Genomic DNA, 17,837 nt, shown 5'->3' with positions numbered 1-17,837 from the left:
GGAGGTGAATGACTTACACAGAAGAATCTTCAAGTAAGAATAAAGAAAACTACATTAACACTTAATTCCTTTCATCCCCTTTACTTCAGTAGTTTAAAACACCAAACAACAGATTTTGTCTAATTATTCAACTCAATTTGATATACGGTATTTTGATAGGGGTTCAATTACTGTTTTGTTTAATTTTGAATTAGAATTGGATATGAAAAGGAATTTTATATTTTTTGGTATGTCTAGCCCATTAAAATAATTAACCCCCCATACCAACTCACACTATCAATAACAACAAAAAAACAACCAAAAATAAGGGCAACATGAAGGTGTAATTTATGAAAAAAATCAAGCTTTCATTTTAAGAGCAAAAATTATTTTTAGGTCATTTTTTGACATTTGAAGGTCATTTTGACATCGGCAGTGGCACAAGAGCAGAACTGCCAATGCTCATCTTTAAAAATGTCAACTGTATGCACTATTTTTTTTTCAGTGACTGCATTGAAGTTTTGATGTTAAGTGGATTTTTTTCTGTATGCTCATATAATGTCATCAGGAAGACATTTAGAAGTATGACAATTGGCTTTGTAACTTAGTGAAATACAACATTATACGGTGTACAGTATTTGTAGTTTTGTTATTTTACAATGTTTTTCTGCTACTTTTGACAAATCACAACAATAAGGATGAATGATGATTATATGAAATTCATGAACATGTAAAGTACTAACATGCTATGACTTTTCTGTTGCTTGTATTATCCTGTTGGGGATGTGATGTCGTCATCAGATGAAGTGATTTAATATAAATGATATTGTATTACATTATTATTTGCCAGTTAACACAATCGTCCCATAAAGACTTAGCCCTTCAGCTTTGCTTATTAGTGCACTAAGCGTACCAGTTGATAAGCAGTGAAATCTTTCCTTAACACCTGAAGCAGACACAGAATTTTGTAAGAATTCCAACAGCAAAGTACTGCCATGGTCTAACCAAATAAACCCAACTAAAATGAGCAAAGAATGAATAAAGAACTTGTGCACGGTACCTTTCCATCGGTCGTGGGGCTTCGACGCGTGACTCGGCTTCCCTGATCATTGCGAGGACCGTTTGATGATGCACAGGCATCGACTGACTGCTCATGGCTTCCAGATACCTGAAATAACACGATGGTCTTTACATCGCTTATTTCAAAAGTTTTGCATCGTACGTATTACCTAAGGCAACATCACATATGATTTCAAAATCTTACTACTTACAGAAAGAGGTAATTTTCAATTCCCGTATTCATTGTCAAGCAAATGACTAAGTACGTATATACGTAGTTTGCTGAAATAACCCAATATTGATTTTGCTATGGAATACACTGTTTAATGTACAAGGGTTATCTCTGCATGTGATGGAAAGTACATTCTATAATACTAATGGTGCATATGATAGCAGTTAAGATTTAAGCACTGAACCAATTTAAACAATGTTACATTGTCAGTGCTTGAAAAATCTTCTTCAGAGCTAGGCACCAGCTCTGAAACTCAGGCGCCAGGTAACCACCTACTAGCAATTGCGCATACTTTAAGAAGCTGAGCATCACTGTATTCAAAACATCGCTAAATCATGTGAGAAAGCGGGAAATGGGGGGGGGTTTGGGAAAGAGAAAGAGTAAGAAATTCTTATTGATTTTATGGAATGTTCAGAACGTTGATAAAAAAATAATAATTTGCTAGCTTACGCTGTACTGCAATTTGAACTTAGAATCTTCAAAATTTCGTACATGCAAACTTAAAGAACGGCAATATTACAGCAAGAGATCACAGCCACCAGGCTGAAATTTTTAGTCGCCATGGCAACCTGGCGACTGGGATTTTTCGAGCCCTGTACATTGTTATTAACTTAGAACGGCATAAACGTAACAACAGGAACAATAGTGGATTACTACAATTTCTTTATTCATTTGGTAGTCACCTTTGTCCAATCAGAGCTGAGGATGAAAGATTATGTGAAACTCCTGAAGGGACACTTGTAAAGAAAAACTCAGGCCAGGAGTAAAATCTTGAACTTGAGTGGCAAGATGGTTCAGCCACAATAATCACGTGTTGAGGTTTACAGGTATATGTAAGAGTATCAAATTCTGCCTTTCCTAACACTAACAATGAATGGAAACTACAGAGGATGTTCAGAAATCAATGTCAAAAAAAGCTGAGTTAATGCCTGCCATTCTGCTGATTCTTTTGTGAGGTGCAACAGAAGATACCGACGAGTGTGCAATTTCTGGAGTAATAGATTTTTTAACAATGACGCCCATAATGTGGATGAAGTGAGTGCCACACGTAGACAAAAGTTCATGGGTGCCCAGTTATCAGCAAAACTGAAAAAAAACTGAAGACAACAAATGAGACCGCACGTACAAAGCATGCCTCCAACGTGGCTACAGCAGTTTTGTTGGGATGTGTTTTGACCATCCAGCCTACATCCCAGACTTTGCACCTACCGATTTCTACATCATTTCAAAACATCCTAATTAGGAAATCAACACAAGGGTGGTGACCACCACCAGCTCCTCTTCCAGATGGCTACTTTCTTCCATGAAGGTTAAATAAAACTCGTTCCACAGTGTGGCAAATGTCTTGACTCCCATGAAGATTCTGTCGAGGTGTGTTGGTTAAGTTTTACATGTAAAATAGTTGTAATTCGTAAAATATCATCCGTAAGCACATATATATTTTTGAGCTTTCACATGTTGAAAGGAATCACTCCCTGACAATTGCTTCTGCTACTCACCTGAGTCCCGGAAGAAGTGCGGTGCTCACAGACTGCCTAGATGGACTGCAGTGCACGGCAGCCGAGAAAGCCTCCACCAGCGCCACAGCCAGATCGGGCTTCCCCGTCTGACTCTGCATGTGGCATGCCTGCTCAGCTATCGCAGCCAAGTGAGGTAGGATCACTGGGGGAGAAGGACAAAGGGTTTCAGCATGAAAATGAATGATCACGACACAGGAAAAATGAAACAAGTCTCCTTCTCATTATACAAAAAGAATGACATGGACTAAGTCATGTGCAAGGCATAAAAAAAGGTTGGAAATAAAAGTAAAAATTAAAAACCTTTCAGAACCACTATTTCTAAATGCAAAATCATTTGGTCCAGAAGTTAGTACTGAAGTATACTGTGGAACCCCAAATTTACGTTCCTGGACTTTACATTTTCTCACTTTATGCATTCAATCTTGACCATCCCAATAAAGAAAAATATTATACAATTTTCGTCAACTTTACATTTTCCCACATTTTAAGTTTTTTAAAACTTGGTTTCCTGAAAAATATAAAGGTTCCACTGTATTATGATAACTCAAATATAAATTATTAATCACAATACAGGGTGTTTCAGGAGGAATCGGCAATATCCAGTGGGTGAAAGTATTGATGATTCTAAAAAGTGTAAAAGTGCTTGTCATACAGATCTCTTCCTTTCACAAATATATCTTTTGTTATTTACACCCTCCACATACAAGATTCCTGGAATATGATAACAACCATCAGCACTCAACTTTAATTGGACATTGTCTAGTGTCTAGTGCATTTTACTTTCACTTATTCTAACACAACGTTTTGAGGGGGCACCTCTTCTCTTGTCTTCAGGTGAAAAAAATTGATTTTGCGAGTGGTGGGGATCGAACCTGTGATGACACTAACAAACTCCTCTATCCTTTACAGTCCTGTGGCGCTTATGCAGTTTTTACCTCTGTCCCAGGCCATTTAAACGAGTTATGTATAATTTAGCAAAAATCTTTATAGCTTCCTTCCTATGGCAGATAATTTAGTGAAACAAGAAACATTTTACTAAGAATAAAATGCACTTTGACATAGAAAAGACGAAGTGTTGCTATCTGTATGTATTTGCTATTATTCGTGGCTTCAAATGTGAAAATTGATAAAAAGAAAAGACAAAATTTTGCCCCTCCCTGTTGAGACATGGGACAGGAACAAATTCTATGTCCTATTTCCAACCACATATCTACATTATAATTCAATATTTCTTTTGTTCCTAATGCATTTTGCTATCTGAAGAAGAAAAAAACAAGTGCATGAGTTTTTTTCCACAAGGGTTGGCAACACTTACAACGAAGTGCAGGAGTTATTTTCGACGAGGGTTGGTAACACGCACAATGAAGTGCAAGAGTTATTTTCGACAAGGGTTGGTAACATGCACAATGAAGTGCAAGAGTTATTTTTGACAAGGGTTGGTAACACGCACAATGAAGTGCAAAAGTTACTTTCGACAAGGGTTGGTAACATGCACAATGAAGTGCAAGAGTTATTTTTAGCCCCGATCCTACCTCTTACCCCTCCCTCCTTTCATTTTCCTTCCGAAGAAGGAGTGGTTGTCTTCTGAAGCAAGCATTGTGCAAAAAGTCCATTTCACCTGCTGAAAAGTTATCGCCGCAAACACTTTTGACAACATTGCCCCCTCCCCCTCCGACCATGACCTGCGTCGGCATGTTGAGGAGGAAAACAATATACAAATGATTTCCTCACATCGTCTTAAACTTCCTGCAAGGCATGCGATTGTAAACAACCATTGTAAAGAAGCATTTACAACGGTGCCAACTCACTTCTGTGAGCTTTCGTCATTCGATGCCTCTTTTACTGCACCGACAAAGAGGAGGTGTAAATTTAGCAGCTGCTGCTCACCTCATTAGGGAGTTGAAGAGCACCAGAGTCGTCACTGTCGATGCATATCGACTCTTGGTTTCAAGTTCCACACACTTCGAGTCATGAGCATAAAAAGTGAACAGGGTTGCAAGGTGACGAAAAAAGGTTCTGTTTCATCGATCATGACTATGGCCAAAAGTGCCATTGATCAGCATATGATCAATCGGGACTTAAAAGGCTATTGTGCTCCCGAAATTGGAAGTAAATTTGTAGCCCAACCAAACTGCAGTGAAACGCAGCTCCACAATATGTTTGATCCTCACCACTGGCTAAAAGAAATCTGTAGGACTGAGTCGATACCAATGCTGATGTATCGGTTGGAATTTATTTTCCAACAACAGTTGATACTTTCCTGGCAATTTTGTTTTTTCACAGGAAAAAAAAAAGGTAAAGTTTCCACTGCAAGTAGCACCTTACCATGAGGGCACATTTAGGGAATGTGAGCGTAGGGTCACTCACATTCTCGATCTTGGCAATTTTTGAGGTGAGTGATCAGCATCATGCTCCAGCTGCCTTCCCCCACCCAGGATTTTAAGCTGGGTGAGCCCCTGAGTCGCTATATGTGGGGACAAGGCTGGAAAAATTCGCTGAGTAAAATTATCCTGGAAATTATGCAAAATTCGAAGTTTCTTCTTATTTTACACTATCCAATAGATAATGTCCAATTAACATTGCATGCTAGTATAAAACTATTGCCACTCCCGTAACAACTATCGTACCAGAAACAAAGCCTCACCTTCCTCCCTGAACCACACCTCGCACCTGGTGACGATGTGTCCGAGGATGATGACCAGCTGAAGGAGCATCGCCTGGTTGTTCTGATTGGCTGGGTCGGTGAGGAAGCTTTGGAACTGCATGTACGTCTTGTCTTGTACCTGGAGACATCGGAGAGGATTCACTTTACATAATGCAACAAGTTTATTTTATGGTGACAAAGAGATTTTTACCAGTGCAGATCAAATGTTGATACAAAAATTATCAGCGTTGAAAATGATTTAACATTATTCAATTGCATGGAATTGCATGCAGTTCAGTCACGTCATATTTCCATAATTGGTTGGTTGGTTAAATATTCTATAGTTTTTTCTTATTTATTTACGAGCTCAATGCTAAAACTGATTTACATTTTCAATACTAAACAAAAATGGATAAAATTTTCCAATGCTTTCAACACTAAATGCTTTTTAATAATGCTTAATTTTACATCGTGTTGGAAGAGAAGTTTCAATTTCAATTTTCAATGTGGAATGGAGCAAAGAACAATGTCTTTAAACTTAATATGTATTTTTGGTCTAGCTTCCTTTGATTCATTAAGAAAGATGAGAAATTTTAAAATTCTACCAAGAACAAATATGATTAATTTAATGTGTTGATCATTGCTGTTTACAAACAAATTTTGAAGAGTAATTATACGAGGTGTGGCTAGAAAAAAATCGGATTGATGTTGCTGTCGACAAATGGCAAGTACGTCAAGGATAAGCGGTGCATGGGTGTATAATGTGATATCTTGCCTACCGGCTGTGTGATTGCCCAGATGTGAGGCACTTAGTTCTTCTGTAGTTTGTGGACGAAGTGAAGTGTACATGGCAGAAAATAAATTAAGTGTGAAAGTGGAACAGCATATCAATCTGAAGTTTCTTATCAAACTCTGAAAATCCACCACAGAAACTTATCGTTTGTTGAAGGAAGTGTATGGAGATGTGTGTTTATCACGCACTCAAATATTTGAGTGGTTTCAAAGGTTTAGAGAGGGACGAGACGTGATCATGAATGAAAAGTGTCCTTGACAGTCTTGCACGTCAAAAACGGAATCAACATTGCAAATATCAGTGAATTGATTCGAATTGTGTACCCGAAAGTCAAACTGTCAACCAACAATATTTCATTACGATACTGACGAAACTTCGTGGGCGAGTAAGAAGACAACGACCTGATTTGTGGAAAAGCAAGTCATGGATTCTTCATCAGGACAATGTTTCTGCCCACACGGCATTGTCAGTCAAGGCTTTATTGGCCAATTATGGGAGCCCAGTGTTAGAACATCCACCCTATTTGCCGGATCTAACTCTGTGCGACTTTTTTTATTCCCAAAGGTCAAATCAGCACTGAAATGAACCAGATGTAAGACCATACAATGTGTGAAAACAAAAGCAACTGAGGTCATGAACATGGTTTTGGAAAATGATTTCCAGCACTGTTTCCAGCAATGAAAGATTCGTATGGAGCGGGGTATCGATAGTTCAGGGGAGTACTTTGAAGGGGATAATGTTCATATTGTAGAAAATAACCAATAAAAGATTTTGTAGCAACAGTCCGGTTTATCTAGCCACACCTCATATATATATATATATAATTAACCTATATTACCTCTTTAGAGGAGAATCAGAGATTCTGAAATACTAGCCTATGTACCCTGAACTGCACTTACCTCCCTACTCGTAGTGTTCGTAATGATAGCACCGAAAGCAGGAACTGTTGCTGCTCGCACAGATCTGTTGGGAAAGAATGAATCATGTTAGCACATGGTGGTCACTGTTTGGATGCCATTACATCTAGGCTAGAATTGGTCAACCAACCCCAAGATATAGTTATTCTGATTAATTTTGAATAATAAAAATGTTAAAGGGTCCACACTAGCAAGAATATTGCAATATGAACAAGAGCCACTCACACATCAGGATCGCTCGCCAAAGTCACTAGAGCTGGCGTCACTCGGTTCGTGAGCAAAGCATCGTCCACACTTCCGATGGTGGAAATGAAGAGGTTGGCTGCCGCTGACCTCACCGATGGTCGTGGGTGAACAACGCCTGGAAAATAAATAGCACCGTAAAAATACTAATCACAATTCTGTTATGTAAAGGGATTTCCTGCAAGATTCTAGCTACACTGTTTGGCTTCATTCCACGCTACATTACAGCTGGTATTGCATGTGGACATACAACAAAACCTGAGAACATGCAGGACCGTTAGATAAAGGATGGCAATTATTATTTGAAAAACTACCACCAAAAAGTGGTGTTTCTGTATGGAATCCTGAAGAACAAATGACAGTCACAAATGGCCAACAGGAAGTGCAGCCATCTTTACTTCCTGTCAACCAGGCAGCCATATTGAATAGGATAGTCAGTTGCCAGCCAGATGGAGTAGGAAGGAGTGACAGGGCACTACATTGTCTTCTATCTTTCTAACCTCAACTTACCTTCCCCTTCTTTATAAACCTTGACTAGCCTTATCCATCTCCTGAGGAAGCCACATGATGTGGTCATAGCTAGAGAGCAAAGTAAGCACATGCCAAAAACTGAACTTTCATAAAGTGATATGCCTACACCAGCCAATTCTGAATACTTTGTGCAATCCCTGATTTGCCCTTTTGTTATTGTACACTACTTTTCTATTTAAGGTAAAGGTAAGTTCCTTGTGCATATAGTACCATGTCATAAAGGCACGTTTAGGGGATATGGGGGTAGGGCCACCTTCATTCTCGAACTAGACAATTTTGGAGGTGATGTGATGAGCACCACACTTCAGCCACCTTTACCTGCAGGTACCCATTGATTTGAGGCTGGGTGAGCCCTAGAGCCACTTTATTCCAACCTTAGATCAATCACCCCAGGAATAGAACCCAGGTCTCCAGCATGGCAGTCAGATGCCCTACCAACTAGACCACTGCGGCTCTACTATTTTCCTACTATCTAAAGTTAATCTCATAATGAAAATGATCGGTGGATTTAAAACGAAAACCCTGGAATTTAACACCACTCATGCAACACTAAACCAATTACCAAAGAATCATTACCACCCAGACTATCATGGCAGACTTTGAGGGTAAAGGCAGCCAGAACATAGTGCTCTGCTATGACCGAGAATTAATGAAGCCCTAATTGTACACTTCCCAAGTGTCTGAATGGCAATGCAGATGGAACAGCTTTCACTTCACATGGCTTTCCTTAGAGGAAAAATACACCTATTGAAAGTGTCAAAACTTCAGTCTTGGCTACTTTCTGCTCATAAAATGAGGCCCAATACTGAACTTTCTTCTCTTCTCAAGTGGTTACTAAACTAACATCACTCTCATATCAAACAGCCCTCTTCAACAAACATGTGTGTTTGGACCATGCTATACCTAGAGCCACATATTTATGGCGAATAAAAAAGGATTTCGGTACAAAAAGTGGGCACATTCCAGGATCAAAAGCGGTATATAAAATGGCATTTCAGTGTTGAAATGGTAAACATGCATTTCAGTGTTAAAATGGTAAATATAACCTTAAATTTGATTTTAAAAACTACACTTACTACAAAAAATTAACATTCCATTTCTGTACATTTACAGTGGAACCTCGATGTTATGTTCCTCAGTTTTACATTTTGCTGCATTAATACATTCAATCTTTATGGTGCCAATAGAGCAAAATGCTTATGAAATTTTCCCACATTTTAACTTCTTTCACATTGGTGCCCTGAAAACGTAAAATCAAGGTTCCACTGTATGTAGTTAGTTATCAGAGTATTGAGTTTATTCCTGTGTAAAGGGGTCCATTTTTGCTTCTCCATGTTCCGTGATTTGCATAGCTCACAGGAAAATTCAGATCTCAGGTGCTGCATTGGCAAATAAACCCAAAAATACATGTTTAAGAGTTTATTTCACATTTTGCAGTTCATTTTGCATCATTTCATGACAAAATTAGGTATCATACCTTTCAAAACCATGAAGAATGAACATTACAATGTGTTATTTCACATTTCATGTTTTCATCGAAAATGAAATCTGCGTGGCCCTACATATACCAGAAGCTCACCTTCCCACAGAGAGGCCATCACCATCTCCTGCAGCTCGTGGTACTGGCAGCAGCCCCTCACGGTCAGATCCAGGGCTTCCAAGGGGGCCCCGCACAGAGGGAGGGTGCACAGCAGACGCTTCAGGGAGACCCCAAGCTCACTCATGTCCTCCTCCTGAACGGAAAAGGAAGAAAACCATCCCACATGCATGAATTGAAATTGTTTCTGTTAGAAATACCCCAAGGCACTTGAATTAAACAAGAGCTGCTAGAACGATGTGGCTAATGTTGCAACAAGATGCGGATAAACAGGGAGGGTGATAGGATTGGATATATTATTATTAGAGGCACATATTTTTGGTAAATAAAAAAGCAAAATTTCGGTACAAAAACAGAGTTTCACTGTTGTAGCGGTGAAAAAGCAGCATATAAAATGACATTTTGGTTTTAAAAATATGAATATAATCCCAAATTTGATTTAAAAACTGCACTATTACACAAAATAAACTTATCCCTTCTAATAGCACATTAAATCATTACCAGAATATTAAGTTTATTCCTGTATAAAGGGGTCCATTCTTGCTTCTCAAATGTTTGCAGCAGAATTAATCAATTTTCCATGAATTGCATAACTCACAGGATACTTCAGACTTCAGAAAGTGTCGCGTCGGTATATAAACGGTAAATTTCGTTTTTAAGAGTCTATTTCGCATTTTGCAGTTCATTTTGCATCATTTCGTGACAAAACAAGGTAGGAAAATCCACCTCACACCTTTCAGAAACAGAAAAATTAACATTACAATGTTTTATTTCACATTTCGTGTTTTCATCAAAAACAAAATATGCATGTCACTAATTATTATGCCTAAAATTTTTGAAGACTCAAACTTTCTGTCATTTATCACCAAGTATAACAACTTCACCAATATCATGATGGATGTGGTAAATGTGGTTTGAGAATTACGTGAAATTTTGTATTTCTACGTTGCACAATTTAATGGTTATTTCCGATTAATTTCAAAGACTCTCTGTCTTCATCATTAATTGGAAATAACCATTAAATTGTGCAACGTAGAAATACAAAATTTCACGTAAGTAATTCAAGAATATGTTTTTAAAGTTACATTAAAATCCACTTGATGCTTATGATAGGCTGATCAGAATGGGACCTACAGTTTCAATTGGGATCCAATCTTTTTATATTCACTTCACTACTAATCTTATTGTTCAGTTTACCGTGGCAATGGGAGGACATTACTTTTTCAAAAAAATACAATAATTTTTAGGATATCGAAGTCAGCTTTGATTCTGTTTGCATTATTATACGAGTATATTGTTCATGTAAAACAGTGTAAGCGTAGGTTAGAATTGATTCTCAGTGAGGTGACCCAACTGAAATTTGCCCCTCCTAACTTTAAACTTCCCAATCCACCACTGGTTGCAACGTAGTGCCAATATGGGCAAGCAGTCAAGCAGGAACTGCGAAAATATGTGCGCTTGGTCATTTTATCACAATGGCTGGAATTTGTTCTCAGAACTGTCAGTGGTTTAAATTTGAGTTTCTGTCTTAAAGTCCATTAATCTGCAGTAGATCTGCAATTTAAAGTGAGATCTGAACACTTAAGCCTCCATTTGGTATCAAACCTGGAACCCCAGGATTACAAGGCAATGACATCACCACTACGACATCAGGCACTTACCTGCAATTGCGTTTTTGTCTTATTTTAGGTTAGTGTAACAATGAGCATAAATAACGAAATGATGTTTAAGTCCACTTTATGCACAGATAGGCTAATTGGGTCTGGACCTACAGTTGAAAGTGGGATCCAAACAACTGTGCAATGTGCCTCCACCGGGTATGGGTGATGACTAAAGGCACATATTTTTGGTAAATAAAAAAGCAAAATTTCGGTACAAAAACAGAGTCGATTTCAGGTTCAAAGGTGGTAAATAAAATAAAATTTCGGTGTTATAGCGGTGAATAATCACATCAAAAGTGCTACATAAGATGACATTTTGGTTTAAAAATTGTGAATATAATCCTAAATTTGATTTAAAAAGTGCACTTATTACACAAAATAAACTTATTCCTTCTAATAGCACATTTATGTAGTTACCAGAGTATTAAGTTTATTCCTGTGTAAAGGGGTTCATTTTTGCTTCTCAAATATTTATAGCAGAATTAATCAATTTTCTGTGAATTGCATAACTCACAGGATACTTCAGAAAGTGTCGCGTCGTTATATAAATGGTAAATTTCGTGTTTAGGAGTATATTTCGCATTTTGCAGTTCATTTTGCATTATTTCGTGACAAAATAACGTAGAAAACTGCACCTCACACCTTTCAGAAATATGAAAAATGAACATTACAGCATGTTATTTCATATTTCGTGTTTTCGTCAAAAACTAAATTTGCATGCCTCTAGTGATGACGTTACCACTAGGCCATCTGGGAGGTCTAGGATAAATAACGACTTGGCAAAACTGATGAAAAGACAAACACACAGCAACAGCCATACCCAGGCCAAGATTACTCCTGCCCTTCCCTTTATCATTTGTCTTGTTATTGTTGATATTCAAAATCAATCCACTGCTAACAATCAACAATGTAGAACAAGCAAACCTGATTCATGGTTTTACAATTGCTTACACAATCAAGATGGTAACATTGGATACTTCGAACTTATTTTTGTCCCAACACTAGAAAAATAGCACCTCTCAAATCTCATTCGATCTTCTTTTTTCTATGCCAGGTACCGAACTAAAGATTTGGAACATTCTAATTGCTAAAATATAGCAGTGGAAATTTCCTACACTACCTGAGAGGAGGCCGTGAGAACACCAACCAAGTACACTGGGATCACAGCAAACGAAGGCCACTTCTTCTCTATATGGAACCTCGGCAACGATTTCTCTAGTTCCTGCAGGCACTGGGAGAACAACGGCTTCACCTGGAAAATACCAGTGGCATGGTATTATTAGTGATAATTTTGCTCATCAGATATATCCATAAATAGCATATAATTTACTACAAAATGTTGACCTCATTTTGTTAGTTTTATGCATATAAGCATGTAATTTATATGTCCTGGATTTGTATAATAAATGCGTAAATATGGATGATTTTTTCAAAGGCAAAATCTATTTTAGTTATCTGATTATATAAATACGTTCAAGCTCCCAAGGAATATTTCTTATTTTCTATTGCATTTGTAGAATATCAGTTACTAGCATCAGTAAAATTTACACGGGTCCATCCCAGTACCATTTAATTTTCTGGAGTCTCGGTATCTTGCAGGCCTTGCAAAATGTAGCATGACACTTTTGCAAATATCCTGGAAATTAGCAATTTCTTTTGCAAACCACTCATTTTTCCACATAACCTCCTAGGTGTCTTCTCCTTTTGGCGAGAGAGAGAGAGAGAGAGAGAGAGATTAAGCTGCCAATTGTGAATAATATAATAAATCCTATAGAAAATAACATTGGTGTAGGGAAAGTAGTTGAGCTGCCCCACATACTTGCAATCCAGCTAAATATCTTAATGATACTTTATCCAACATAGACATAAGTTTAATCTGTTTCAGGAAAGATTATGATCAACTACCCAAAAAAAGCACTACAAAGCTGTTAACTATGTTTTAAACCATCAGAAAGCATGGATGAAGTTATTAGATAATGGTAAAAGAGAGATTGATAACAACGCTGCAGAGCGTGTCACGAGATCAATTGCCTTGGGGCAAAAAAAACTGGCTCTTCGCGGGATGTTTTGACACAGTACTGTTTAGTTAGCACAGAACAGTTTAGAACTGAAATACGAAAGCAGTCAATCGAGCTGTAGGAGACAGTGTTGTACCAAATCACTATTTAAGCATGGGAAAAGCATATATTTAGCAATGGTATTTAAAATTACTTGATGTTTCCCAGATTTTTGAGAATTCTTATGAAATTTGAAACATTTTCCAGAAGAAGGGGAGTCCTGTTTGCGTATGTATTACAAGAAAAATAAATCTGATGGTTAAATACAAACTTTTTTATTTTTTTGCCTACGATCTCATTACATGCACGATGAATATTAAAGTAAACATCTAATAGATTGCAATGGTGCATGCCCATTTAAATACTGAGACATTGACACTAATAAATATTCTGAATAGCTTTTAATTGTCAATATATTCGAAACCACTCTGGGTATGAGTAAGATTTCCAGGTAGATGGGCTCTGTCTTAACTTGTTCACTTGCCTTTTCTTTCGTGAACACTTTTCCAAAGCCACAGCACAAATAGTGAAGAAAGGCGATGAGCGAGACGAGTAACTCCTCTTGGTGGACGTCAACTTCCTTCAGCACCTCCAGCAGCCTAGGGATCCTAGAAAATAGCAAATTTCCAATGAAAACAAATTTAAAATTTATAAACAATTTTTCAAATTTTATTATAATGCAAAACAACTGGATGAATTCCATTCATCAGCCAGCTTCTTCTACAGAACAATGTGTCAAATTACACATTATGTTGCCAAAGGTGTACCAATGTGAAAAGTGATAATCTCTTAGGCTCTCACTGTACTTTCGTGATTGATGCTTGAGAAATGCTTATCACTCACATGATGCTCTGGATCCACTCCAGCTCTGGCCACGATTCGTACCACTCCTGGCTGATGTACATCTCGAAGGCCCCCACGATCAGCCACACATCGAACTCTGCCTCACAGAACACGGTGGGGTCGGACAGACTGACGCACAGATCTAGAAATTCACTCCCTGCAAGAAAAAAAAAATCAAGAAAAAATATATAAAAATTCAGCTGGATGCTGGCCAAGTTCCAGAATCTTTATTTTGAAAAATGTCTGTAATCCACTTGGTCTAATCATGCAAATGGAAAATTTGTGAACACTATTTCCTATATTTAAAAAAAAGCAATCAATGTGCTGTTTATAAATATACAAGGTGATCCAAAAAGGCCGCCCCTTTTCAATTGGTGAGCATAACTTTATTTAGGCGAATAATTGCAAGCTACAAGGACAGAAGTGTTGCACAGACATGGGAGTTTGATACAAGATAAGTCAATCAGGTTGTGAATGTCACATCACATCACGTCTCACTTAAGTTTTGAATATAACATCACTCAGGTGAGCACCACCGTTGTTGGAGCACTCATGAAGCCGAGCCACGAAGCTACGCCGCAATGTATTCTCCAGCATAGCAACCGGAATAGCAGCGATTTCACCGCGGATGTTCGCCTCCAGTTCCCGGATCGTTCCTGGGCGGGTTTCGTAGACCCGGGACTTCAGGTATCCCCACAAGAAAAAATCAGCTGCCGTCAGATCCGGCGAACGTGCCGGCCAAGCCACGTCGCCATATCGGGAGATGAGGTGGCCGGGAAAAAGGTCGCACAATTTGGCAATGGACACACGGGCTGTATGTGCAGTTGCACCGTCCTGTTGGAACCATGTGATCAGAGGAAGGCGTTGGAGTCTTGGAGCATGGTCACATAACGCTCTGAATTGACAGTACACGTGGCACCAGTGGCATCGCGAAAGAAGTATGGTCCGATGATTCCTGATGTACTGATCCCACACCACACAGTTAACTTGGGACTGTGCAACTCACGCTGATGCAATCGCCGCAGGTTTTCTGTACCCCAGAAACGGCAATTCTGTTTGTTGACCGACCCCGATAGCAAAAAGTGTCCCTCGTCAGACATCAGAAGGTTGTCGACAATGCGTGCATCTTGTGCCACATGTCGAGAAACGTGTCACAAAACTGAACACGTGCCACTTTGTCGGCTGCGGTCATTGCTTGCACTACTTGCACCTTATACGCTCGTGTATGTAAATCCAAGTGTAAAATGCGATGTAAACTGCCATACGTCATATGCAATGCTTGCGATCTGCGGCGCACTGATCTTCGTGGACTTCTTTGGATGTCATCCCGCACACGGTTGATGTGTTCCTGTGTCCTTACAGCTCGGGGTCGTCCAGGAGACGACCTGTGTCGTACTGAACCCTCCTCGTGCCATTTCGCTACCCAGCGCCGTATGGTGTGTTTGTCCGGTGCGTCTCTACGCTGGCCTAGTAGGCGGAAAGCTCGTTGGGTTGCAACGATGGACTTGCTTTTTATAAACAGCTCTACCGCGCGAACACGGTCTTGCACATTCCACTTCTCCATCGCAACTGATTCTCCCACTATTCGTGAATACGCTTCACTGCCGCCAGCGCGCGCCGGCCAGTGTTGGCTTTGCAGTAGCCAATTGAAAAGGGGCGGCCTTTTTGGATCACCTTGTATAATAATGGGGCATTCCATGTAAAAGTGGCCCTGAACCTCAATTTTTAAAATCAAATGAAATTCTGTAACTTTATCCTATTTTGTGAGTGAACAATTTAAATTTGTCATTTGCATAAAAATGCAAGTATTATACATAATTAAGTTAGAAGGTATTTTACATATTGTCAGTTTATTTTACTTCTCTCTTCTGTGTCCCACCTATAACACCAAAACCCAATTTCTCCCCCTCAACTCCTCTGGAATATTCTCATTCTGTCTTAAATAATTTATTTTTTTTAGTTTGACAATTCACAGAAAATACATTTCTTAGAAATTGAAGAGGCATTGTTTCCTCTATCCCACCCATGAAAAAAAAATGTTCACTTATAGGTACAAATCTGGGAAAGCATATTAAGGGTAGTTACGTTTAACCAACAGTTCTAAGTTTTATATTTCATTGCAGAGAAACTGTAAGAAAAATAGTAGAATTAACTTTAATAGCAAAAATGTACTTCACATGTCCCACCTATCACAATGAATTTGTATTTTCCAGCATAGTTATTTGTTTAAAGTACTTCCTACTTTGGAATGTACTCACTTTGTGCGAACGAGGTCTCACTGTTGATTCTGCCAGTCACAACATTGACTGCTGCGACCGACATCAGTGCATATGGAAGCAACGATTGGAGGAATTTTACGGATTGCACAGCCCTGTGTTCTAAGTTGTTTCCTTTGCTGTGGTCTACCATATTCACAGACATTGTCTGAAAAACAAACAGATTTACCGTAATATTTAGCCTCATTAAGGCAGCGTAAACATTGCCAGTAAAAATTAAATAGAGAACAACGTTCATGTATAATTTCAAATTTCAATGATTTTTTTTTGAAATGTTAAAATTAAGAATTATATGATGTCCTGTTATAATGAGACAATTTCCTACACAAAAGATCCAAGAAATTTGGAGCTTTGTTCTCCACGCAATTTCCTGAATTCGCAGTTAAGACAGTTTGAATCAAACTTGCATATTGTATTAATAAACCATGTCCCAAAATGATTGTTGGGGCTTCACGTAGTTGGCACATTGCAACAGACAAAAGTGAATGTTTACATCGTACATGCACGATAAGAATGACTGTGGATGCTTGCTACCCTCAGTGCTTTTCGTTTGTTTCCCACCAGTCTCAGCATGCATGCGTAGGTGTATTACAAAATGGCGACTTCCATGCAGAAGTCCTTTTGTGTCATTGAATTTGCAAGGTGTGGTTCTGCTGTTTCAATTCGAAGGCGATTTGGAAGTGAACCTTCGTCCAATAACAACAATCATCGATGGTTTAATAAGTTTCAGACAACCGGATGTGTTCTGGACGTTCAAGTGTGTCGAACGAAAGCATCGAGAGGATTTGAACTACTGGATAGAAGTGTGCCATATCACTAAAGGTGCTCACATTGAACATTTATTAGATACACGATGTAAACTTGTTGAGTTGTTGTTTACTGCCATGTAAGCTCCGTCCTTGTACCCCACATATAAAGGAAATTAAAAGACTATGAAAAAACAATAATCATTTTGAGACACGCTGTATGTGTGAATTTCACATGAACATGAATTTCTTTCCATTTACCTTTTTTCTTCCGGTACTAAATGGCAAGTTGAAGCATAAAGAAATTTCCTTCTCAACTATATTTGTGTTCTCCGATTCATATGAAAATTGAATGGAGGCAACTCTATTCCTCTATAAATTCTTTGAAATATTAATTGCACATTATCCATTGTCTGCACGGTGATTGAGAAGTAACTAAGCATTGAAAATTTGCTGCAGTTTTTGTAATATTTAAGCAATCTCCTGTAAACTTTCTGTACATATACATTATGGAATAGGATAACACATGTGCCAGTTAAGAAAATCAATGTAGGCATCGGATGCATCCACCAGCTTCCTCCAATCAACGGGGTGGAATCCATCTTCGGAACATACCAAATCGGTGCCTCCAATTGTTCCGAAGTGCAAGTTTTGTCTCGTACGTTTCCTTCTTTGCCCAGCCACACAGGAAAAAATCAATCATAGGGCATGAGGTCCGGACCTCTGCAGGCCATTCGTG

The 17,837-nt window shown here is 38.6% G+C and overlaps 1 protein-coding gene across 1 annotated transcript in view; it reads right to left on the bottom strand.

Moving 5' to 3' along the window:
- Positions 1 to 17,837, bottom strand: part of LOC146004618 (RAB11-binding protein RELCH homolog) — a 39,209-nt gene that overhangs the window by 3,204 nt on the left and 18,168 nt on the right. Inside the window, exons 12-21 of the mRNA XM_083143490.1 lie at positions 16,335 to 16,500; positions 14,077 to 14,233; positions 13,718 to 13,841; positions 12,297 to 12,428; positions 9,498 to 9,651; positions 7,370 to 7,505; positions 7,127 to 7,190; positions 5,435 to 5,573; positions 2,770 to 2,932; positions 1,040 to 1,147 (exon numbers count right to left, since the gene is read on the bottom strand). Coding sequence (XP_082999616.1) covers positions 1,040 to 1,147; positions 2,770 to 2,932; positions 5,435 to 5,573; positions 7,127 to 7,190; positions 7,370 to 7,505; positions 9,498 to 9,651; positions 12,297 to 12,428; positions 13,718 to 13,841; positions 14,077 to 14,233; positions 16,335 to 16,500 — 1,343 coding nt within the window. The remainder of the gene's footprint in view (positions 1 to 1,039; positions 1,148 to 2,769; positions 2,933 to 5,434; positions 5,574 to 7,126; positions 7,191 to 7,369; positions 7,506 to 9,497; positions 9,652 to 12,296; positions 12,429 to 13,717; positions 13,842 to 14,076; positions 14,234 to 16,334; positions 16,501 to 17,837) is intronic.

Source organism: Lepisma saccharinum, chromosome 22 (genome assembly GCF_977018435.1).
Source record: "Lepisma saccharinum chromosome 22, izLepSacc3.1, whole genome shotgun sequence".
Classification (NCBI taxonomy): domain Eukaryota; kingdom Metazoa; phylum Arthropoda; class Insecta; order Zygentoma; family Lepismatidae; genus Lepisma; species Lepisma saccharinum.
The sequence above is the reverse complement of the archived record's forward strand: the minus strand, read 5'-3'. Positions and strand labels throughout refer to the sequence as shown.